General features: G+C 41.3%; 1 protein-coding gene across 1 annotated transcript in view; it reads left to right on the top strand.

Annotated features, from left to right (window-relative positions):
• LOC145418140 (zinc finger BED domain-containing protein 5-like) overlaps nucleotides 1-25,985 on the top strand; it is a 44,778-nt gene that overhangs the window by 11,923 nt on the left and 6,870 nt on the right. Inside the window, exons 2-3 of the mRNA XM_080286663.1 lie at nucleotides 14,320-14,514; nucleotides 16,140-16,337. Of these exons, the coding sequence (XP_080142789.1) occupies nucleotides 14,320-14,514; nucleotides 16,140-16,337 (393 nt within the window). The remainder of the gene's footprint in view (nucleotides 1-14,319; nucleotides 14,515-16,139; nucleotides 16,338-25,985) is intronic.

Genomic DNA, 25,985 nt, shown 5'->3' with positions numbered 1-25,985 from the left:
CTTTTAATTAGAACACCATTTAGTTGAACCTAGTACATAGCCTGACTCATATAAAGATACTATTTAGGTATGTCCATTTGTGGCCGAGATTGTCTAATCGCAGAGCAATGTGTAGTACGTCCTGCATGTCTCATGTCTCGTGTGTGTGCAGAGTTGAAAATGCAAGTGAAGCAGGCACAACGCAGAAGCATGCAAGAAGCATTAGCCAGGGCTCTAGAGTTTGAGTCCTGTGTCAGGTCCGGTACGTCCACTTTTCAGGCAGGTTGTAGTGCAGGATTCAGGACAAGGAAGGCACATGTACAGGAAGTGGAAAATTTTGAAGGAAGGTGCTGGTAGGGTGAAAAGCCAGGACATCGGATAGTGGATTCCAACAAGTGGAAGAGAGAACAGAAGATCAGAGGAGGTTGCTGGTTCTGCAGGAAGCTGGGACACAAGAAGGTGGATTGTTACAAATGGCAGAAGGAACAAGAACGGAACAGTCCAAGGAAATCTCAGATTGCAACAAATGGGTGTTGGACATGTGGTGAGGTGGGACACTTCAGCTATGAGTGTTCAGTTGAGAAGACTGAGAGTAAATTTGTGAAGGCTGGTGATGAGAGGCAACAACTAGCCAGATTTTCCCAAGAAGCCCCACCACTGAGGAAATGCAGGAGAACCTTGATGAATAGTGTGCAAGAAAACGGAAGAACAGACGGTAAACAGTGTAATACGAATGGGAATTTTGGCAACAAATGCCACCATACTGTTGTGACAGGGCCAACATCAGATGGAGAAGACCTGAAGAGGATGGAGATGGAGGATGCAGATTTACAACCAGTGCCAGAGTGCTGCAGCAGAGTACAGTGTGACCACATTGGGAAAAAGTTTCCAGGTTATGCCCTGGGAGCATGAGCTACTGGAGTCAGTGGGACCTTCTTCATTTGAACAACAGACTGCTGGAGTATCAGTGAGAAACACCCAATGGCAAGTATTGTCAACCAGTGGTTCCGAAGAGGATTAGGTCTGAGATCTTGGATGGGTCCCATAACCAGATCACTAGTGGGCAGCTGGGAGTGAAGAAAACCCTAAGCTGGCTGCAACAGAGATTCTACTGGATTGGAATGCATCAGGATGTTGAAGAGTGGTGTCGGGCCTGTGATGTGTGTCGTGGCAAGAAGAGACCCAAGAAACGTGGTTGTGCCCCTCTCCAGCTGTACCAAGTTGGTGCACCGATGGAAAGAGTCGTGGTGGACACTGCTGAACCTCTGTCACTCACTGAAAGAGGAAACCAGTATATATGTGTCACCATGGAATACTTCACAAAGTGTCCAGAAGCCTATGCTATCCCCAATCAAGAGGCTGCGACTATTGCTCAGGTGTTGGTTGACCAGTTTTTCTGTTGTTTTGGGATGCCACAAGAGCTACATTCAGACCAGGGTAGAAACTTCGAGTCTGCTGTCTTCCGTGAGTGCTGCAAGTTATTGGGGATCGACGAGGACAACTCCATTAAGGCCACAGTCAGATGGGATGATGGAGAAATGCAACTGGACCCTGGGACAAGAACTGGCTAAGTACTGCGTATATGGATAAACAGAATGGGACCAGATATTACCTGCACTGCTGATGGCATATCAGTCTGCATCCCATAAGTTTACCGGCTACATTCCTGCAAAACTGATGCTGGGCCATGAGTTATGTTTACCAGTTGACTTCTTAATGGGAAGACCTCCTGGTGAAGAGCTGCCTACAGAGACCACCGGCTATGCGAAGCACCTTCAGGAAAGGCTGGCTGAGGTACATCATCAAGTGAGAGGAACCCTCAAGTTTTCAGAACTGATGAAGTGCAGGTACGATGCCAAGGCAAGTGAGGTGAGCTTCAAGGGTGGTGACCAAGTTTGATTATACAGTCTTCAAAGAGAGAAGGGACAGTCACCGAAGCTGCAGGGCCCATGGGACGGGCCTTACACTGTGTTGGACCGCCTATCAGATGTAACATATCGGATCCGGGGAGGTAGGAATTCTTGCCCAAAAATGGTGCATGTGACCCGTCTGTGGCAGTACCATGGGCCAGGACAGTACAGCTGGGACGTCTCCGAGGAATCGTGCTCTCCCACAGCCGAGGATTTTGAGGAGGACCATGGAGCTGAAGTGCAAGAGGATGGTGACAGTTTCCCAAGGGAAGAAGTGAATTATGAAGAGAACCAAGACCTTCCAGGAGGAGTGGACTGTGTGGAGGAACAAGGACATTGTTGGAAGCGGCATAGAAGAAGACCTGATAAGTTGAAGGATTATTTTGTGCATAGTTAGATTGTTCATTAGGATTAAGGTTTATGTTTGTATATAATGTGCAGTTTTATCTGGACGACAAAGGACTAGGGAGGGGGTAGTGTTAAGAAGCGAGATTTGCCAGCTGGGTGGTTGAGAAGCTTCTTGACTTTTACCGTAGGTTCAGGTACGAGTCAGAGTTGCCAATTTGCCTGCTGTTTGTGAGTGTAGTTGTTTCATAAGTTATGCATTAATTTTTGTGTTCTATTTCTGTATAATATTTTATTTAGCTGATTCCATGTTCAATTATGTATGTAATTTAAGTCAGTATGCTAAATAATTTACAGTGTTATGTAATGTAAGAAAACTCTCGGATGTTTTGGTTATCTCCGAGTTGGTAACTGATGTTCCTAGGCCCAGGTACACGACTAGCATGTCCTAGAATGTTGGAGAAGCAAGGAAGCTTATATAAGGATGAGAAAGAGACTAGTTCGAGTTCAGTTGGCTTCTTTTCAGTTTGAGTGTAGTGCAGTGTCAGTCCAGTGTCAGTGAGGATTGTATATTTTTGGTACTTGTGAAAACAGTGGTGTCAAACATTAAGTGTAATTAAGTGTAGTAAAGTTTGTATAGTTCCAGTGCTTGTGAAAACAGTGAAGTTGGAAAGCACTAAGCATAATTACTTGGAAAATAAAGACAGTGAAATAAAGAAGCCAGTGATTATTTACGACGCCTGAGCTGATCCTATGTACTGTACACCTAATGGGTGACCGTAGAAAGAACAACTCAATGGGCAGCATCCCTCCTGTACCGAACTACTGCTCTTGGAGCCTGTGGGAGTGTGAGATGGGGACGTAACAATATATATATATATATATATATATATATATATATATATATATATATATATATATATATTGTTACGGAACAGAGAAAGATAATGTACACTTGAAGTGAGAATACGAAGAGTCACTACTGTCCCGTAAAGTTCCAGGTTCAAAACAAAAGAGTTAGGTAAAATTACAAGTTAAAGTTTAATGCTCAAACTAACAACAAAACATTCAGGACTCATAAAGATAATGTAATGGCAAATAAACAGGTTAAATATATGGTTAACTGCAATAGCCTCTATTAACACGAAATTAGCAAGAATAAATTTATCTAAGTCAGCCCTGATAAAATGAGATACCAGATAATACTCAGTGAATGCCAGATAAATAATTACAGATACAAACTATTATCAAAAATGACTGACATAAAGAACCCCACACGAATTACAAAAACTTCACTAGGCCTACAAATTAAACTTATGCTATACAGTACAAGAAAAAATACAACAACAGTTATACTCAAATTACACACAGCTGCTAGATGGTTGGAGATTTCTTGAGCACTCACAATAATATCTGTACAGGGGAGGACAGAGATGTGAACAAAATGAGGAGCAGATCTAAGTGGCAATGATGCAGAGACTGAGCTCATTATATAGGGGCCGGCAGAGCCTGATACAACTTGTAAGAGGACGCGCAAATGAAAGCCATGGGGACAAAGAGCTGATAATCCCGCTCTAAGCAACAGAGAGAACGACTTACTCTACTATAATGGTAGAAGGGGGAACTGAGGCAGAACACGCTCGTGATCAAACATGCAGCATACTGTGCGTTAAAATTACACAGAGGATGATGAAATCATAGGCTATGTAACACCTCCCCACAAAGAAAAAAGAAATTTACAAAGGAAATTTCTTATTACTCTAAAACAATCTGTATAAGGCATTACAGACCATGCAAAGGTCTTTCCTAATGTTACAAAACATGAGATCTCCCTAGCACGTTCAGTCATAGGTACTTGCCAGTATCCCTTTAACAAATCAAACTTACTTATGTACCTAGCCTTTCCGATCTTGTCTATGCAATCTTCCACGCGAGGGAGAGGGTAAGTGTCTGTTTTGGTTATCTGATTAACACGTCTGTAGTCAATGCAAAAGCCTCTGTGACCCACCTGGCTCAGGGACCAGAGTGACAGGAGAACTCCACTCGCTCTGACAGGGCTCAATCATCTTGTGGTCCAACAGGTAGCCAAGCTCCTTCTGGATGAGAGGAACTTTCACTGGGTTCACACGGTAAGGAGGCAATTTAATTGGCTTTGCGTCTCCAACATCGACATCATGCATCAACACAGTGGTTCTTCCTGGAGTGGCACGGAACACTTGCGGGTACTCCTGCAGTAATGCCGAAAACTCCTGCCTTTCCTTAGGAGGTAGATGAGAAAGCTTAGTCTGGAGATCATTCATGATATCAGGATTCTTCCCAAACTATCACTCAGGCTCATGCTGCATGGGAGAACTTCACTTGTAGACTCGGGTGGAACAGCTACAGTGCAGACTGGATTATTTTCGTCCCGCCTGTGATATAACTTTAGCATGTTGATGTGACATAGTTGCTTGCTCTTTCTACGATCTGGCGTGGCGATGACATAGTTGACATCACTGAGTTTCTTCTCCACGAAATAAGGGCCACTAAACTTGGCTTGAAGAGGTTGCCCATGAACTGGTAGCAGAATCAAAACCTGATCTCCTGGCTGAAAGTGGCGTAACCTGGACTTCTTGTCATACCAAGTCTTCATCTTCTCCTGAGCAGCTCCTAAATTCTCTCTCGCCAGCTGTAAAGCAGTGGACAGCCGTTCTTTGAACTTCATCACATACTCCAGCAGGTTGACGTCATCTTCCTCCGACAGCCAGCATTCCTTGAGTAACTTAAGGGGTCCTCTTACTTCATGGCCAAACAGTAGTTCAAAAGGTGAGAAGCCCAGTGATTCATTTGGAGATTCTCTTGCAGCAAACACAACGAATGGAAGACCTTTATCCCAGTCTTTCTGATGTTCCAAACAGCATTTCTTGAGCATCGATTTGAGTGTTTGATGATATCTCTCCAACGCTCCTTGGGTCTGGGGATGGTAAGCTGAAGACGTGATCTGGGTGATGCCCAACTCTTTCAGAGACTGCTTGAAAACGTTTGACATGAAATTACTTCCCCGGTCGGACTGTACCTCCTTAGGCAGACCAAACTTGTGAAGAACCCCAGCATTTCCTTAACCACGTTCTTTGCTGAGATGTTTCGAAGTGGAATGGCTTCAGGATAACGAGTAGCCATATCAATCATGGTCAACACATAAGAAAATCCTGAAGAAGTCTTAGGAAGAGGGCCCACAATATCCACCAACACACGGGTGAAAGGCGCCTCAAAAGGAGGAATGGGAACTAGAGGTGCAACCTTTTCGGTCTGATTACACTTCCCACAACTTGACAGGTGTGACAAGACTTACAATACCAGGAAACATCCCTGAAGATACCTGGCCAGTAGAAGTGTTTCAAAATGCGTGCCACAGTCTTCCTCACTCCAAGGTGTCCTGCCAAACTGGAATCATGAGCCACTCTAATGATATCCTGCCTACAAACACGAGGGATGACAACTTGATGTACAACCTCCCATTCACAGTCGGCTGATGCTGTTGGGGGTCTCCACTTCCTCATAAGTACTCCTGACTTTACATAATAACAAGTAGAAGCACCGGCTGACTCTTCTTCACTGTAAGCAGAGTTAGCTAGCCCTTTTCAACTCAGGGTCAGCAACCTGCAACTCAACCAACTCTTGACGAGACAAATTATCAACACTACGGGGTACTGCCTCATCTGGTGAGTGGTCCAAATTAGCAAGAAAAGTGTCAGCTAGGATAACATCATCATCATCATTATCCTCTAAATCACCAGTAACTTTAGACTTAGCCCTAGTGACAGCACATGCAGGGAACACATCAGGGACATCACAATCCAGGGACACAGCCACTGGCTCACTAGACAACTGAGGAGCTGGACACACTTGACTTCCACCAATATCATTTCCAAGTAAGAAAGTTACACCTGACATTGGGAGTGTCTCAACCAACCCAACCATAACAGAACCATTAACAAAACCAGACTCTAAATTCACTCTGCACAGAGGAACAGAGAAGTAATTATTCCCTACACCTTGTAAGATTACAGTTTCATCAGAGGAATTAACATTAGAGCCTAGAACACTGGTCAGCATAAGGGATTGGCAAGCACCTGTATCACGATATATTTGAACTGATTTCCTGTCATTACTGTCCAGAGGACTGACAAAACCATCAGACAGGAAATTAGCACATGAACTCTTGAGAGTGTCACCCACGTTACTGCTCAAAAGAGGAGCTCCATCATGAGAATTTAAGTTACCCCCTCAAAGCAGGTTCAGTTAACTCAGTTAAAGCATTCTGGGAACTCTCAAGAGTGGACACTAGACCAATTGACTGAATATTTAAAGACTCCTTTTTGTTCACATCACGCTGTCTCCTGAAACATCTCTCCGTAGTATGACCAAGCTTACTACAATAAGTACATTTACTTTTCTGAAATCTAGAGGTGAAGCTGGTATTTACTTCCTGAGAAACATCATCCTTATTCTCTTTCCTGTTACCTGTACTCTGAGTAGAGGCAACGTACTTACTCTCAGCTTTCCCTTTTTCTCTAGAATATCTCTTGTGAGTGAGAACATACTCATCAGCTAAAACTGCAGCATCAGACAAATTATCTATTCTTTTCTCATCAAGATATAGGCTTACATCTTTATAAATACACCTTTTGAAGTCCTCCAGCAAAATCATCTGCTTAAATTTGTCAAAATCAGAATCCACATTCTTAGAATTTAACCACTGCTCTAACAGATCTTCTTTGATTTTTGCATACTCAACATGGGATTGCTTATCTTGCTTGTAAGTTGTCCTAAATTTTACTCTATAAGCTTCAGGAACAAGCTCATAGGCCTTAAGAATCAAGCTCTTAACTACATCATAATTATCAGACTGATCCTGAGGCAAAGATGCATAAGTTACTTGAGCTTTACCGGTGAGAACAGTTTGAAGGAGTACTGGCCAATACTCCTTAGGCCAATTAAAACCTGTAGCTACCCTCTCAAACAACTGAAAATACTTTGTTAAATCAGATTCATTAAAAGGAGGGACAAGTTTAACATTTTTAGCCACATCAAAATCCTCAGAGCTAGATGATCCAGTTCCACCTTGTTTCATGCGATACTCATGGTCTGCCTGAATCCTGGCAAGTTCAACTTGTGCCTGAGCCTGTATCTGTGCCTCTTCAATACGAGCCTGAGATTCCGCCTGCTTAGCATTTGCCTGAAATTCAGCTTCTTTAGCACGAGCCTCCTGCAGAGCTAGCTGTAACTTAGCTAATTCAATCTGCGTTTGCTCATTTGGAGGAGTTACATTAAACAAGCTTTTATTAATCATGCCAACAATTTGATCCTTAGAATGATGAGAGTGAACTGCAATTCCCAATTGTTGAGCAACAAGCTTAAGTTCATTCTTTGTTCTGTTTTCTATATCACACACTGTTTGCACATTTGACAAAAAGTCCTTGGCTTCATCAAGTGTAGAAATAGTAGCCATCATGAATATATCACAGTCACAAAATATCAAACAATATCCTTATGATAATATCCTGAATATCCTGATATGAGGTCGCCAAATTTATGTTACGGAACAGAGAAAGATAATGTACACTTGAAGTGAGAATACGAAGAGTCACTACTGTCCCGTAAAGTTCCAGGTTCAAAACAAAAGAGTTAGGTAAAATTACAAGTTAAAGTTTAATGCTCAAACTAACAACAAAACATTCAGGACTCATAAAGATAATGTAATGGCAAATAAACAGGTTAAATATATGGTTAACTGCAATAGCCTCTATTAACACGAAATTAGCAAGAATAAATTTATCTAAGTCAGCCCTGATAAAATGAGATACCAGATAATACTCAGTGAATGCCAGATAAATAATTACAGATACAAACTATTATCAAAAATGACTGACATAAAGAACCCCACACGAATTACAAAAACTTCACTAGGCCTACAAATTAAACTTATGCTATACAGTACAAGAAAAAAAATACAACAACAGTTATACTCAAATTACACACAGCTGCTAGATGGTTGGAGATTTCTTGAGCACTCACAATAATATCTGTACAGGGGAGGACAGAGATGTGAACAAAATGAGGAGCAGATCTAAGTGGCAATGATGCAGAGACTGAGCTCATTATATAGGGGCCGGCAGAGCCTGATACAACTTGTAAGAGGACGCGCAAATGAAAGCCATGGGGACAAAGAGCTGATAATCCCGCTCTAAGCAACAGAGAGAACGACTTACTCTACTATAACGGTAGAAGGGGGGAACTGAGGCAGAACACGCTCGTGATCAAACATGCAGCATACTGTGCGTTAAAATTACACAAAGGATGATGAAATCATAGGCTATGTAACAATATATATATATATATATAAAGCCTCTGTGGTAGAGTGTGCGTTTCAGACGCTGGCGGACGTGGGTTCGCCTCCCACTAGAGTTGTTGAAACTTTGGGAAGTGTTCACCGAGCCACTGACAGCTTTGGCGGACATAAGGGGTGCTGTGGTTGAACCAGTGTTGCATACTAGTATGCTTGCACCCAGTCGGCTTAAGGCAGGCCGATTACACTTGGTTCACAGACTACACACACATATCTAAAGCCATTACAACACTACAATCACATCACAAGTACTTCTCACCCTACATACGAATCTCTACCAGACAGCCTAAGCCACTAGGTAGAGATACATTGGCTGTATCGTCCCTGCTTCGGTAGGGATAGGCCGGTCCTGCAGTGGACTGCATATATATTTATATATATATATATATATATATATATATATATATATATATAGATAGATAGATATATAGATAGATAGATAGATATAGATGTAGATATATATATATATATATATATATATAGATATATATTGTATATAGATATATATATATATATATATATAGATCGATATATAGATATAGATATAGATATAGATAGATAGATATACCGGTACGTATATACACCTTTCAGATGCACAAAATACATAGTAATAAATAAAGTTAGCACACACACACACACACACACACACACGAGAGAGAGAGTGAGAGAATTGTAGACAGAAAGAGGACTTCTTCTAGTTATGAAGAAGTAATGGGAAAAAAATCATTGTTTTTATTACTGAATTAAAATTTGTCTGTATGAAATCAAATGGAGCAATACATGAGACTGTCTGAATACAGTGGATTAAAAATATTTATATGAGAACTAATGGGGTAATTCATTGTCTAAGTAATGGTATCACCTTCATGTAACAAGATATGTATTGTGAGAGGAAATGGTGCGAAATCTTGTAATAGATGAAACAGTAATAGAGATAAGAGCAGAAACAAAGGAACTGTGATAATCTTATGTGGAACAAGGATAAAGGGATACACCGGATTCCAAGAGAAAGCAGGAGGAAAATGTTAGACTGAATTTTCCAGACCAAGAGAGGAATGTTGACAACAAGAAAGGATATAATGATGGAGAATTCAGACAACATGTACAGTAGTAATTGTGAAAAGCTTAAGGAATGGGTAAAAATTACCTTCTTTATTTAGTTCTGTGTTTGGCCAACACGTACCTTCAAAACAGCCTGACTACAACGTGGCGTGGAGTCAGCAAGGTTTCTGCGGTAGTCAAGGTTAGCTTCATGCACCAGATGTCTCTGATGGCATCAAGAAGGCGATGAATTGATAAGGTGTCCTTTTTTGGAGTTTAAACTACATGTGAGGCCAAGAGCTCCTTGACGAGATTCAGTTCAGGAGAATTTCCGGGACACTGAAGGACGTTCACCTGCTTGCCTGACAGCCATTTCATGACCTTCTTTGCCTTGTGACACATTGCATTATCTTGCATGAAGCACTTGCAGTTGTGGATCTCATAAAAATACATCATGTGGTCACGAAAAACTTCAATGTAGCAGTCTCCATTCAACATCAAGTTCTTGGGGAGCAAATAAAATCTCCCTCGAGCTAACTCTGCACTGCTGCAACCCCAAATCATGACTGAAGGGTGCTTGACTCATTTGCATGTACCGGGGGTCAAGGGGATTCATGTGTGAGGGACGTCTCGGCTTGCCACGCCTTACTGCACCACACAGGAAAGTTGAATTATAATTCCATACGACACTTTTCCAGTCCTCAGTGAAGAAATCTGTGTATTTTCATGCAAGACTGAGACGGGCAGCATGCATCTTGCTAGTCAGTAGGAGTTTTCTGATTGGGGAGCGAAGAAGCAGGTTCAGCTCAGGTTCAGGTATTTCTGGCAGCACACTTGAATGGTGCATTCTACAACACTTGAGGGTGGGGTTTGTCTGCTTCAATTGTCTTGCTATGATTCGTGGATTTATTAATACGTGCTTCTTGATAAACTTGTCAGTAGCTGCTGGAGTCTTTCTGGGACACCCTGGCACAGACTGACAGGATGGAACTTCATCTTGAAGTATATTCTTGGCTCTTGCAAGGAGGCTGAATACGGCTGACTTGCTCTGTCCAGTATGCTAATAGATCTTCACCGACATTTTTGCCTCCCTCAGGGCAAGATTCCGAACCCTTTCTTGCCGAGTGTGATTGTTGTACCCCATTCTGAGGTGTTGCCAGGAAGAAGCATCATCACTCCAGCAGCTCATAACAAGCATGCTCTCTCTACATGTCCCACGTAGCACTGACGCCCTCCACAGTCCGTGGTGGTAGAAGCATCAGAGAGTGCTGCCAACTACAAATAAAGCGAGATGTTAGGCTGGCAGGCAAGGAAAGTCTGAGCACTCCCTACCACTCAATAAAAGGCCCTTATAGTTCCCAGACTTTCCACGGGTACTTTGCATAAATTACCATACGAGTGTTGGGAGTCGGTGATACACTACTTATCGCGTCCAGTTCTCAGTGGGAAGAACCTGACTCACATTCTTGAGCTGATCAGACTCTTGGACAAAAATTGTTTTATCCCCAGTCCCTTTTCACATAGGAGTATAACTAGGGTCCTGCGTGGTATATCGACTCTTGCGCGTCTGTTCTTAAGGAAAACTGAAAATGGCCAAATAGGCTCTTCCATAATGGCATGAATCCTCTTCTGCAGCATACGAGAGGTGTCACAACAAGAACAGGAATGGGGAAGCACGATCGAATTTCCTGGAGAGCCGTTTTTTCAATGCCTTGCTAAAAGTTCGTAACACTATTACCTCTGCCATTTATCTGGCACATTAAAACTATTATCCTTGTTCAGTGAGATTCTGTAGCACTTCTTCTTTAGCGATGAACTTCACCTATTATGCTGTACAGTATATTCATTTTGTCATACATGTTGCTAATTCAAAGTATCGTCAGTATTATATATACAACGCTCGGAAGGAGACAAAATTTTATGGAATGGAGAGACTAAAGGTAAGTGTACAATGAGCAAAAAATAAAGAGGCAACAGCTGGAAGATTATGCAAGACTGAATTACCTTGTCAAAACAAGATAAAAGGATGCAAGGGAGGAAGGTGAAGTATGAAAAGAACATGAAACAGAGGCTACAGCATGATGGGAGGCGATGATCTAGTGGTCCGAAATGAGGCAAGTTCTATCCCAGGCAGGGGCAGGCAGTAGTGTAATTACCGGAATGTCATTTAAACAAACTTTACTGATCTAAAATACATAGCCGGACTGTCTTATTCAGGACTGGTATCTTAGTATTAGCAGAATGTGTTGTAGCATGTCGGTGGATCTCATGGAAAATCAGCTGAGGCTGTTTTAAGGAATTTCATAGAATCCAACTGCTCCCTGCCCTGCTTGGGCACTAACTCTCGTCCGTTCTTACACCAAACCACTTCTCTGAACAATGAATAAGTGTCTCTTTCATATGGAATAGTATGAGCAATGACTTTCTTCTCTCTCTCTCTCTCTCTCTCTCCAATCATGACTTCCATACCGCAACCCAAGCGTTATTTGTTCGGGTTAACCATTTCACTGCAAGTATATATTTTTTTTAGACGTCATGCTACCGAAAAGATCAATCTGACTTACCATTATTTTAATATAGCCATATATTCACTGCCTTAGGCTGCTGAGACTCACGCCCAGTTAAATCAAATCTGGTGTGAGTTGGAATAGAATCGTAGCGTTATCTCGACTATAGAAAGATTAATAATAATAGTATTAATACGCTCAGGATGCTATGCTCATTGTTGCCTTTTTTTTTTATGGAAGGAAGAAGAAACCAAAGGGCAGGTTCCCGCAAACTGTTCCCTCAAAGAAAAAACAAAAACAACACCAACCACAAACCGATACATATGTAGCGCTGCTCGGAACTACCTTGACCTTGATCTTATGAGATTTTCATCCCTACTACACACCTGTAAAATTTTTGATGATATCTTAAGTGGTTGCAAAGTTGTCGTGGTAACAGACACACAGACCTTGACCTACTTTCACCTATTTCGAACTTTTCTAATCGAAGTCCCTACTACGCACCTGTAAAATTGTGCGTGTGTGTGTTCAACGGTTGCGAAGTTATCATGCTAACAGAAACTCAGACAGACGGAAAGACGGACAGATGGGCAAACTTAAAAAATACCAGCTTCGGTATCGCAGCTGGTAATGACAGGGATAAATTCAAGATCCATTCATTTCGAGACGTTTGAAAGACTGGAGATCATAGACTGTAGGAAATACAGACAGAGGGAGACAGTTCCAGAGTTAAACTTTTGCATACATGAAGGACTGGACTGGGAGTAACGGTTAGCTCTTGCATTAGAGAGTTGGACACAAGAGGGATAGGAATTTCTTGCTGGATGGGTGCTATGCGGCCGCTGCAGGGGTGGAGGGATGCATGCGGTCAGTTCAGAAGAACAGTGACCATTGAAGTAGCGATAGAAATGAGACAGAGATGCAAAAGTGCTATGATAAGACAGAAGTTCAAAGGAGCCAGTAAGAGAAGGAGAATTAGTGAGACAAAATGCCTTTGACTCCTCCTTGTTGAGAAGAGCTGTATGTGGGGAGTTTCCCCACACATGAGAATTGTAATCTACACAGGAGTGAATAAAACCCGTGTATGAAGTCAACAACTGTGCGAGGGTAAAGAAGGCATGGAGTTGGCTTTGCACCTAATCTCATGGAAGCAGAGTTTACAAGAGAGGTGAAATGATTTTTCCAAGATGAATCCCAAGTCCAAAGCCACTCCAACACTACAATTACACTTACAAGCACTTCTCACCCTACATACAATCTCTACCAGACAGCCTAAGCCACTTGGTAGAGATACATTGTATCGTCCCGACTTCGATCGGGAAAGGCCGGTCCTGCAGTGGATACTTAAACAGCTGATGATATATATATATATATATATATATATATATATATATATATATATATATATATATATATATATATATATATATATATATACATGTGTGTGTGTGTGTGTGTGTGTGTGTGTGTATAGGGTGGTCCATATTACTAAAGGGGGAAAATAATTCTGGAATGCTTTGTTTGGTTGAAGTGTGTATCTCGAAAAAGATAACTAGATCTGACGTGAGAGGTGTAAGGCTGAAAGGAAGACCACGAATAGGATGGATGGACAGTGTGAAGAGAGCGTTGGATGCGAGAGGGATGTCTATGCTTGATAGAAATAACTGGAGGGAAATTGTAAATTAATAACTGATGACACAGCCCTGGGGGGATATTCTCCCACATTTGATCTGATCAGCTGATCAGGTCAGGTGTGGGTAAGGGGATGGGTCCATTATGATGTGGCAGGGGTAAACCAGCTCTGCTGTCGGGCCCTGCTGAGGTTGTCAATTGTAACAAATGCATGTTGGGCATGTAGTGAGATGGGACACTTCAGTTCTTAGTGTCCAAAGAAGAAAAAGGAGGATAAGAAGAAGGCTGCAAAAGACCAGAAAGAAGCAGAATACTAGTGGAGGCTCATGTTAATTGGCAATCACCAGCCAGCTTTTCCCAGATAGCCTCACCACCTAAAAAATGCAAAAGAACTGCAATCGACAGTGTGTGAATAGATTGAAGAGTAGACGAAAAGAAGTGTTCCCTGGTGACTAATTCAGCCTCATAGCAGACTATTATGAGGCCCAATGTATTACATCATCGGTATCTCCCTGAGTCATTAGAACAATTGTGTGGTGGAACTGGGCACTGCACAGAACTGAGGGAACTCCTGGATGTCCGGAATGAAGAGGCAAGGCGAGATGCCATGCTATCAGTCTATGTAGCCAAGATAGAGGATCCTTTCCTTCTTGGTCTTGACAATCTGATGTCCATGGGATGTGAGCTGGACTTCTGCTCCAACAAGTTGAAGGTTTGAGGAAGGTCGGTTTCCCTCACAGCAGTGAGACATACTAGTTCCGGTGCTGAGGTGAGGGTGCTCCACACTATAGTGATACCCCAAAATCAGAACTATTGCTTCAGTGCAAGGTGACTGACCCTTTTAACAGCTGTCGAAGGGTAGTGGAGCCTAATGTATGGTGCAAAACGAAGACCGGAGTGATGGTGAGGAGAAATTTGGTGGAAACAAGTGCAGGTGAAGTGCTGATTGTTGTGGCCAATTTCTCCTGTGAGCCACAGAAGATCAACGAATGAGAGATTCTAGGACTATATCAGGCGGTGGACCCTGAGTGGCACTAGAGGAAGGCCTGTAAATAGAGTATAGTCAAAGAAGATGGGTATCTGCCAGACCACTTTGAAGAACTATTATCAAGGAGTTGCCAATGCCTGGATGGCTCACAAGTGCTGAAGTTGAGGCAGCTCCTAACGAAGTTTCTTGATATCTTTTCCACCGGAGACCTAGAACTGAGGTGCACTGATCTGGTGAAGCATAGTATTGACACCAGGGATCACCAACGGATTAAACAGCCAGCGCAGAGGATGGTGCCAGCCCAACGGCAAGAAATGGAGGTGATGAAGAATCTCCAAAGTCAAGGAGTGATAGAAAAGTCCAGCAGTCCTTGGGTATCAGCAGTTGTTCTGGTAAGGAAAATGGATGGCTCAGAAAGGTGCTGTGTAAATTATCGAGCCCTGAATGAAGTGACAGTGAAGGATGCAAACCCCCTGCCATGAACTGATGACACTTTGGATGCTCTGTCAGGAACCAAGTGGTTCTCCACCAGAGACATGAAGGCAGGATACCACCAGGTCAAGGTTGTGGAGAAGGACAAGGAGTTTCGAATAGGTGGGTTTCATTGCAGTTTAAAGTGATGCCTTTTGGCCTATGCAATGCCCCAGCTACTTTTGAGAGTCTCATGGATCGTGTACTGGAAGGCTTGCACTGGCAGACAGCTCTTATCTATCTGGACGAGGTATGTCACTGAGTTTGGATGGACTTTTGACCAGGAATTGGGGAGGCTGTCAGAGATGTTCAACATGATCCAAGCAGCACACCTCAAACTGAACCCCAAGAAGTGCTACTTATTCCAGAAGGAAGTGAAAGTACCTGGGACACATCGTAGGCGAGGGCAGAGTCCGTACTGATCCAGAGAAGGTGGCAGTTGTGAAAAACTGGCCGGTTCCAACTTGTGTGTATGAAGGAGCTGCAGAGTTTCCTGGGATTGTGTACCTACTACCGGCGTTTTGTCGAGGACTTTGCAACGATAGCTGCACCTCTGCACAAGGTCTTGGGTTAGAAACAGAAGTTTGCATGGACAGCAGTGATGCAGAAAGCCTTCAATGAACTAAAGCATCCATTGGCAAGCTCTCCAGTATTGCCGTACCCTAATCAGAGTCAGCCTTTCATCCTGGACTGTGATGCTAGTGACCATGGAGTCCTGTTGCAGAAGATGGATGAGAAAGAGTATGTGGTGGCGTATTACGGTAAGCAGCTCAGCCCACCGGAGTGGAATCATTGTGTGACCCGAAGGAGCTCTTGGCAGCAATGAAGAGCCTTGATTTCTTCCATCGCTAATTGTATGTGTCCTACTTCATCATCAGAACAAACCAAGTGGCACTGAAGTGGCTGAATATACTGTTTTAAAGAATCCAGAAGGACAACTGGCAAGCCGGCTCCAGAAGCTAGACCAGCACAATTATGAGGTGCAGCACCGTTCTGGGTGGATGCATGGCAATGCTGACCGCTTGAGTCGTCGGTCTTGTGACCCAGGTGTTGGCAAGGAAGTAAAAAAGATCATAGTAAGAAATGCAGCCATACTGCAGTGACACAGCCAGCGTCAGATGAAGAAGACCTGAAGAGGATGCAGTTGGAGGATGCAGATTTACAACCTGAGTCCCTTAACCAGATCACTAGTGGGCACCTGCCCAGATAACATGGAGTTATTGGGCCAATATGGGCTCATTCTGGATTAGTATCGGTACCGCCGGGTTGCAGCAAATCACATGTGACCTACATTGGCTTAATACACAAACTACTCTTCCATTCCGGTTCTGGTAAACCAGAGTTGATACAGAATATTGTTGCCAACGCTAGCATATAGCTGAGTTGGGTCTATATAGTCAAACCCTTATACGCCATTTCCAGCTGTTTGTTTAGTGTTTGCCTATACGTGTATATAAATTTTACATGATTTAATTTTAGGTAGAGAACACTGAAACAAAAAATGGTTTAATCGATGATCTTAAATATTCTATTTTTACATGAAAATAAGGAAATTATGCATTGCATTATAACTTTTCTGAATAACAATCAGTTATTTATTATTAGAATTATTATTATTATTATTATTATTATTATTATTATTATTATTATAATCCGAAACAGTGAACTTCCACTGGATTTTATCCTTATTTTTCCGACTTTTCTTCCACGGCTCGCAGTACCACTGATGTCTATCTTCCCGATATTTGCAGGGCAAATTACACTGTTTACACTAAATTTGACTTGGCAAAACTCCGTGTTTTCTTAGTAGTTCAATAGATGCTTCGTTATTACTGTGGTATAGTAAATATTGATTTTCTGTACTTTCTACTTTTTCCCTCCTTCCTATGCTAAACCTATTTTTTAAATTATTTTTATTAGTATTAGTAGTATTTCAAACTATTTTGCTCCTATACAGGTCTGGCAGTCTGTCTAGTAGAATTATGTGTGCAATATATACCAGATATGCTTTAACAAAGAACCAAAAATTATAAACTGCAGATGTTTGAGAGCCACAAGACGTAAACAGACTTATCACAAACGTTTTCCAAGCTGCAAAACCACCTTTAAATCACCTTGTATTGTGCTGAATATCACTATTCAGCAAAGGTATCAGTGATGTTCAGCTCAGTTCAAGGTAATTCAAAGGTGGTCTCTTAAGATAGTAAGAAGTATTTGAGTGATTGCACCAATACCTGTTGTATGTTTATGAGAGAGAGAGAGAGAGAGAGAGAGAGAGAGAGAGAGAGAGAGAGAGAGAGAGAGAGAGAGAGAGAGAATGAGGTGCAGATGGGAAGAAATGGTCACATGCGGCGGATATGATTCATACGGGATTAAAAGTTTCTGTTTTACCTGGAATCACAGCTCTCTCCCGTTGATCCAACTTACATGAAGGACAGGCAAGATGTCCTCGGCCTGATCTGAAGAGAATGAATGAATGTATTTCTTAATTTATGTTACATTTAAAATCAAAATTTGTTAACAATCGCTGGCTTGTTTTATATGACCATGGATGTTAGCATAAAACGAATGATTTTTTTCAGAAACTTAGGCTACTTTCGGCGAGGTGCAGCGGCGCAAATCCTAAAGAACTGCTAGAAATAATAGCATTTCCTTACCCCTTGGTACCTGAAAACGACTTACTTGGCGCAGTGGTGTGAGGATGGACTATAATTGATGACTGGGCCACAAGCTGTTACTCCTTTATGGTGAAATTCTCTTGCAACACGTACATGGGGAAAATGCTCTCAGCATACGATGACGTTTCCCCAGTGATGGTGGCGGGGGGGGGGGGAGGTAGAAATCAGGAAGCGTTACGTACATCTTGTGAATTAGAAGAAGACATTTTCTGACATAAAATTCATTAACATCAAAACAGTATTTTTTTTTTAGCTACACAGCATAAAATTATAAAATCTTCATTGAGTAATGGCAACAAAGAATATGGTACTGATCATAGGGTGTCACCAAAATTTCACGATTTGGGGTTAAGAGAACATTAATCGTTAAACAAATTAAATAAAGCCCAAATATACACCATGAACAGAAAACCCCGTTTTGCTTTTGATGCGTATTAGCTTATCTATGAAAACTACCTTCTCCCTATATCATTATTACTTTCACTTAATCATTCATAGCCTTATCTTTATTCATTAGCTTTTCTTAATTCCTCTGTCCTAAAAATTGCTTACCTTTATTGCTGTTCGTCCAGTACCATCCAATTTCTTTAATTCTGTACTTCGTTACACCTGTTCTTTACACATTCTCACCTCCGCGTCTTCCTTAAACACGATTGTGCTGAGTTCGTCCTATTCTTGCTGACGTCCCTGCGACCATCTCTTGTTTTTCTCTCTCTCTCTTTCTCCTTCTTCATAACCTCACACTCCTGTACTCTCTCTCTCTTCTACACTTTCTGCTCCCTACTTTCCCTTCCCCCCACTCGTCCATTACGACCGCCATTCGGCAACATTTCAAGTAAAATTCACACATTCCACCTCAGGCCAAGTCAGTTCCTAGTAATGTCTCCTGGCGAGATGAGATTAAGGAGAGAGATGGAGGGCTCTGGAAGAGATGTGGGAAGGGGAGAGGAATGAGCGAGGAATAAGAGAGGAAGAAGGAGGGACAAATTGGAAGAAAGATCAGGAAAATCAAAAGTATGAATGAGAAGGGAAGACGAAGTGAGTTAGGATTGAGGAATTTATAGTATTACTGCAACAGTCCATATTTGGTCCACTGCAGAACCAGACTTGTCGGGAAGAAAGTATTAATAAGAATTATCCCTTCACCATGCTGGTTAAATACTAATGAGAAAGGGATATCTACTGAGTATGATTCATATGATAGTCGAGATGTTGCAATGCATATATTTTTGTCAGAGTATTATCATCGCTAGAGCTGACGGGGTGGGAAGATACGCAACCACATTCATTGTCTGCCGAAATTGGGCTTAGGAGACAGCATTAATAATTTTTTTCCATCCGCTTTCATTTTCTTTGCATTATCCGTAGCTCCAACTGACCGTTGTCTTCGTACGAAAATCTGTGTGTGTTATAAATTGGATTGTTTCCGTTATTGATTCTGTTCCCCTGCAGAGTCACCTGTCCTATCCTTCCCCGTCCTCTACTCTCTCTCTCTCTCTCTCTCTCTCTCTCTCTCTCTCTCTCTCAGATGTCATCAACCTAGATTTCCAGAAAGCCTCTGATTAGGTCACCCATGTAAGACTACTGGGAGGAGTAAAAGCCAACGGCCTCTCTAACAAACTATGTTCATAGACTGGTGATTGGTAAACGTTTCACAAGCAACGCTTAATGATAAATGGCGAATCATCAGACTGGTTAGTTGAAACAAGCGCAGTTCCTCATGGGACAGTTCTAGGATCATTTCTCTTCAATATGTATGCCAATGATCTAGAAATGGACTCGCTTCTAAGGTAGCGAAATTTGCAAATAACACGAAATTTGTAGACAAAGAAACTACGATAGCAGATTGTGCATGTACATAAAACAACATAAGTTAATAAAGTGGTGTGAAAAATGTCAGGTGAAATTTCATGTACATAAAATTTGTACGGTAATGCACTTTGGCTGCATAAACATAAGATATCAACACAACATGTTCAATACCCCAATGACGGAAGTAGAAGACCTCAAAACCTCAGTGTATAGCAGCAAGTAACAAGGCAAACAAAATGCTTGTGGCTTATCGCACGGAACTTTGATCATGTTAATGCCCAGTGTAATTTCTAAGTTGTTTACATCATTTCTTAGACCACATTTAGAACACTGTCTGCAGCACTGGTCCCCAATTCTTATTTTGGACGGAGGCAGACTCGAGGAGTCGAGGGTGGAGCGCAGAGCCAGAAAAGTGATCTCTTCGCTGCGAAATTTACCCTTCGAAGAGCGGGAAAAAAAAAAAAAAAAAAAAAGAAACTAAATAAGTTTTCCTTGAAAAAAAAAAAAAAACACTCAGAGAAGATATCATACAAGTAATGAAAAATCCTTAAAAATTAGACGATGTTAGATGTGAATATTTATTTTCCGAAATTCATTATGATACTGTTGACAGAAAAAATTAAATGAAACTCAAAAGCAATAGATAAAACAGTGATATAAGGAAAAACCATTTTAACAAAACGGAATAGGCTACCAGCAGCAGCAGTTAGTGCAGCAGCTTCTGATACGTTTAAAATTCGGCTAGTCAAATATTTTGAAACAATAGGCTGTATCTAACTGATCCTTGTTTATTTCCAGGTTAAAGTGATGCTTATGACTAGAAGATATTTATGTAATACCGAAAACATTCTTTTTGATATCTGCAGAATTGATAGTTTGGAGTGCATAGTCCTTCCTCCTCTGCCTCTCCAGTAAACTCTCCATGCTTGTTCTTTCTAACAAGTTTGGTGTTTTTTTTTTTTTTTTTTTTAATCCAGGTTTACCGGATGATGTGCTGGGTGGAGGAAAACCTTCCTCTTTTCTCCACTTTTTTTCTAACACATTGGTTACATCTTAGTAGAATCAGCCTTTTTTTTTTTTTTTCAGCAGACAACCTCGTCATGGGTCATTTGTTATCTGTACTTCCTATGTACTCTCTCTCTCTCACTCTCTCTCTCTCTCTCAGCCACGTGAAGGGCTTTGTAGATTAGGTAAGGTTCAAATAATTTCCCACGTAATCTTGATTAGATCAGAAAGTAAAGAGTAAGAGATTACATAATACAAGGAAAAGATAGAGAATGAAGTGGAGAAATGGGAAAGAAAGAAAATATAAAGGGAAAAGAAGCATATGCCTGAACAGTCTTTCAAAAAGTGGAACGAGGCAATGAAGAAGGGGAAGCAGGAAAACGACGAAAGTGATGATAGGGAAGAAGAAAATATGAAAAGAAACATGAATGATAATAGACAGAGGGGAAATTAATGTTAGGTCAGACACTAAAAGTGGAAGAGGGACAGCAGGAAAGTAATGAATTAGAGTAAGAGCTGCAGTAACAGAACGGGGTTTCTGGGAGCAGGATAGGAAGGGGAGTGAGGGGACATAATAATGAAAATGTGTAAATAGCTGATGTGTGTGTGTGGGGGGGGGGGTTCGGTTGTTCTTCAGATCTCATGTCATTTCTGTTACTTAAACTTTCATCTTTACACGTCATGATAAATCCTCTCACCGGTCTGAATGAGCTAGGGAAAAAAAAAAAAACTGACATCAATAACATAATCTTCCCTCTTTTTTCAAGGACACACATTGTTTAATCGGATCTCAGCAGGAGCACAATGGGAGAGATTAACGGGGTAAAAAAGAAAAAAAAAAGAAAAAAGAAATAGGGGCAACGCTTATCGAAAAGAGAAGGGGAGGGTAAGTATTAGAGGAAGGGATATTCTGTGGGATATTCTCTTCTAACAGTATTAGTTTTAACCCTGTTATGATCCAACAGATATGGGGTACAGGTAAACACTGAACTCTGGGGTCACACACAGTTAATCGAGACTATGCGACGGTAGTACCCTAATTATACCATAATTTTGGAGAAAGTAATAGATATTAAATACTTAACATTATCTGGAAAAAGATTTACAGTCATCGCACGAAACAAAGAGTTCTTAATATAAATGAATACTTGACCAGTTATCACAATACTATAAAGATGACACCTTTTCTTAATATTATATTATTAAGACTAGGCTATTTATACAAAAACTTCATTCATACGAGAAAAAGAATACAGCATCACACACCAAATTAATGGAAGACTCAACATATTATAAACGCTACTTATATATATATTAACAAAAAGACTACTGGAGGAAGAGTAAAATCTCTTGCCTCATGATTGCTTAATAAACTATGGTGCTGCAACATAAAAGCCAACATACATAAACTTGTCGGCTTGCAAAGCAGTGAGACCCTGTGACACATATTACCGCAAGTAATAGTGCGTCACACTCAGGTTATCCACAGCACGTGTTACATTTCCACAACACAAGTTGCCTTCACAAATATCCCCACCTCTTACACATTAGTCACTTCCCAATTTCTTGCATCACCATCTTCATTCTGCTTCCCCTCCATATGTCTCGCTACCCCTCTACTTCCCTTTGCTCAAAGGCCTCTCCCCCTCTAAACCTTCACCCATCCATTTGCTTCCCCCACCACCTCATATCGACAACTATTAGTTCGCTCGTTCACCCATATTCCTCCAGCATCGTTCTCCTCCCTTTCCGTATTCTCAGTTTCCATCCTCTCCCATCTCCCTCCTCTCACTCTTACCGCTCACTCCTGCTTCCCATCCCGCCCAGATGTTATAGGGGACGACATTAGGACTGTCGATAAATACTTCAGTGTTTGATCAGTCGAATTATACAAGAGGCAATGATCATAAATATATTGGCAAAAGATTCTAGTCAAATGAAGCAAAGCATTTCTTCTTCACCAGAGTTGTAAACGTATTGATGCAATTGCCCTGAAATGTTTTAACCTGTGATACCCTACTTCATCATCATCATCCGGACCTACTTTCCCACCCAAGGGCAGGGTGAGGAGTGGCAACTTCCAGACAGCTGGGGGTTTGATGGCATACTTATCCAGGAGATTTTTAAAAATTAGTACTATATCTGGTGAGTAGCAACGTCCAGATAAAGGAATAACCCCTAAAAATTGCTTGCATAAGTGTCTCTCATCAAACTCTCATTTCAATATGTTCACTCACTTTTCAGGTAAGTATATATTGAATAATATGTTTTCCTTCCCCTCTCTCCTCTGAAATTTCCATGACAGCGTTTCAATGATGTATAGTGGCCCTTCTCATTATTTCCTGCCGGCATCGTCTGAAGGGTTTGGTGAGTGTGAGTCTTCCTGCTTTTCTCTCCTTTTTTTTTTAATCCAAAAAAAAAAAGTTAATTATACTCTTCCCTACAAAAAAAAAAAAAAAAAAAAAAAAAAGCCCGAAACAGATCAACTGGTGTTTTGCTGTTTGCTATCTTTTGTACTCCTCTGTACCCCTCCTCCCTCTTCCCTCCCCCACTCCTTCCACCACTTCCCACTTCCCCCTTTCCCACATACCTCTTCTCCCACTTTCTCATCTTCCACATCCTTCCCATTCCACCTCCTCCTTTTCCCACTTCTCATCTCTCCTGCTTGCCTCGTTTCCCTTTCTCAGTTCCATTCTCTCCCACTTATCCCCCCACTTCCCTACATCCCTTCCTGTCCTGCTTTCCTATCCTTGTCTTTGGCAGATAAAACAGTTACGTTAATTATAACCTATCCTGTAATAATCAGCTTTGAAATGACCAATAGGTCTGTCGCTGTTTGCTCTCCTTTGTACTCTCCCACATGCCCTCTCCAATTTCCCTTCCCTTCCACTTTCACTTCCCTCTCTTCCCACTTTCCTCGTCATCCACTTCCCTTCCGTCTCAAATCCCTCCTTTCCCTCTTCCCTTTCCATCCACTCCCTCTCCGGCCATCCTTTCCACAGTAACATCTATAACTTGCCAGTTACGAAAACAAAGCTAAAGTTGTGGAAACATGAGTCCTCTGTAGCTTAATTTATATCCTCGTTTATCACTAAGAGAGACAGACTATAGCAGAAGGCTGTGGGAGGTTGTAGCATGATGTATGATGTTATTTTGTGGATGACAAAAGATAAGAGTTATGACAATCTTTAGGGCCGTATTGTATCTTCTAGTATAGAATACCAGTGTTGGAGTGAAAAGTTAAAGTGATCTTTCAGGGGATGTAGTGTTCAGTTCTTTGTATCGTCCTGTACTGAAACAAGTCCTGGAGTAAAATTAAATGTGATAATTTGGAGCAAGTACTGTATAGTGATTTTGTTTGGTAGTGTATAAAGCTTGATATAAAAAATGAGCCCAAGCGAAAATGAAAATGACCTTGAAAAGTACATAAAAAAAGATGAAAAGAATTTTTATCTATTATTTATATTCTACAATATTGTCTGTGTCTAATAGACACATGAATGCAGACGCGAATATGCAATAATTGCTTCATCCTAACTAAACGATACCAATTGCGTCGAGGTACATGTCCAGTCTCTTTTTAAATATATTTATGGTACCACTCTCAATCACATTCCCAGGGACTTTATTCCATTCGCTTACAACGGAGTAAGTGAAGAAATTTTTGGTTGTATCAAGATTAGCCCTCCTTGCTTGCAACTTCATACCATTTCCTCGAGTTACAGTCTCGGCAATTACTGTGAATAGCTTGCTTGAATCAGTATTACTAAAGCCTTTTAGCATCTTAAAACATTCAATCAGTTGTCCCCTGAGTCTCCGTTTTCTAAGAGAGAATAGGTTCAATTCCCTGAGTCTTTCGAGGTATGGTTTATTCCTCAGGGACGGGATTAACTTGGTAGCCCTACGCTGGACCGCTTCCAATATTTCTATATCTTTAATTGGGTGAGGCGCCCAAAACTGCACTGCAAACTCTAAGTGTGGCCTGACTATGCTTTTGTATAGGGGGATTATAATATCTTTGCTATTATATGTAAAATGTCTTTTAATGAAGCCTAGGGCCCTGTTGGCTTTATTGGCGGCAGAGATACATTGATTTGAACATTTCAGATCGTCTGAAATTAGTACGCCTAGATCCTTAACTAGTGAGGACTTGCTAATGATTTGGCCCTTCATTTCGTATTCATACCTTTTGTTTTTCTTCCCACATTGCAGTACCTGACATTTGCTTACATTGAAGGGCATTTGCCATTTTTCTGACCAGCTGATGATTTTATTAAGGTCATTTTGAAGGCTAATTCTGTCTTCTTCAGTTAATATAGTGTTGCCGATTTTTGTGTCGTCTGCAAATTTAGAAATGAAGTTGTTCAGGCCAACATCGATATCGTTAATATACATAATAAATAGGACTGGTCCCAACACTGATCCCTGAGGAACACCACTGGTCACTGGAGCCCAGTCTGACTCTACTCCATTTATAACGACTCGTTGCTTTCTCTCACTTAACCAGCAACGTATCCACCTATGAATATTTCCGTCAGTTCCAAGTGATCTTACTTTTGTCATTAGTTTATCATGCGGCACTTTGTCAAAGGCTTTCTGGAAGTCTAAGTAGATTATATCAAGTGACCTGGTACAATTATTCATTTCAAAAAGTGAATCGTAAAACTCAATTAAATTTGTCACGCATGATCTCCGCGTTCTAAACCCATGCTGGCTGTTCCTAATTACGTTATTAGTTTCTGGGAGCTCAACTATCCTATCTCTGATTAATGATTCGAGGATCTTTCCCAAGACAGAGGTTAGGCTAATTGGTCTATAATTACCTGGTTGATCTCTACTGCCCTTTTTATATATAGGGGTCACGTTAGCCAGTCTCCAGTCTGCTGGAACCTTTCCTTGTTGTAGGGACTTGTTAAAGATAGATGTTAGAGGGCTGCATATTATATCCATCACATTTTTTAGTATTTTAGGGTAGAAATTGTCTGGGCCGGGAGTCTTATGTTTTTAATTTATTAAGTTTATCTCTCACTTCATTACTGCTAATATGCATATCACTTAGTGCGTTTTGGATTGACATTTGATGCTCTTCGATGGTGTCATTGGCGTCTACTGTGAAAACTGAACTGAAAAACTTATTTAAAGTAGAGGCAATTTCCTTGTCGTCCGTGATAAGAGCACCCTCGTCGCTGATAAGTGGACCAATGCCCGCCTTGAGTCTCTTATTGCCGT

Source organism: Coenobita brevimanus, chromosome 112 (genome assembly GCF_032717465.1).
Source record: "Coenobita brevimanus isolate Jiangsu-jjx chromosome 112, ASM3271746v2, whole genome shotgun sequence".
NCBI lineage: Eukaryota > Metazoa > Arthropoda > Malacostraca > Decapoda > Coenobitidae > Coenobita > Coenobita brevimanus.
The sequence above is the reverse complement of the archived record's forward strand: the minus strand, read 5'-3'. Positions and strand labels throughout refer to the sequence as shown.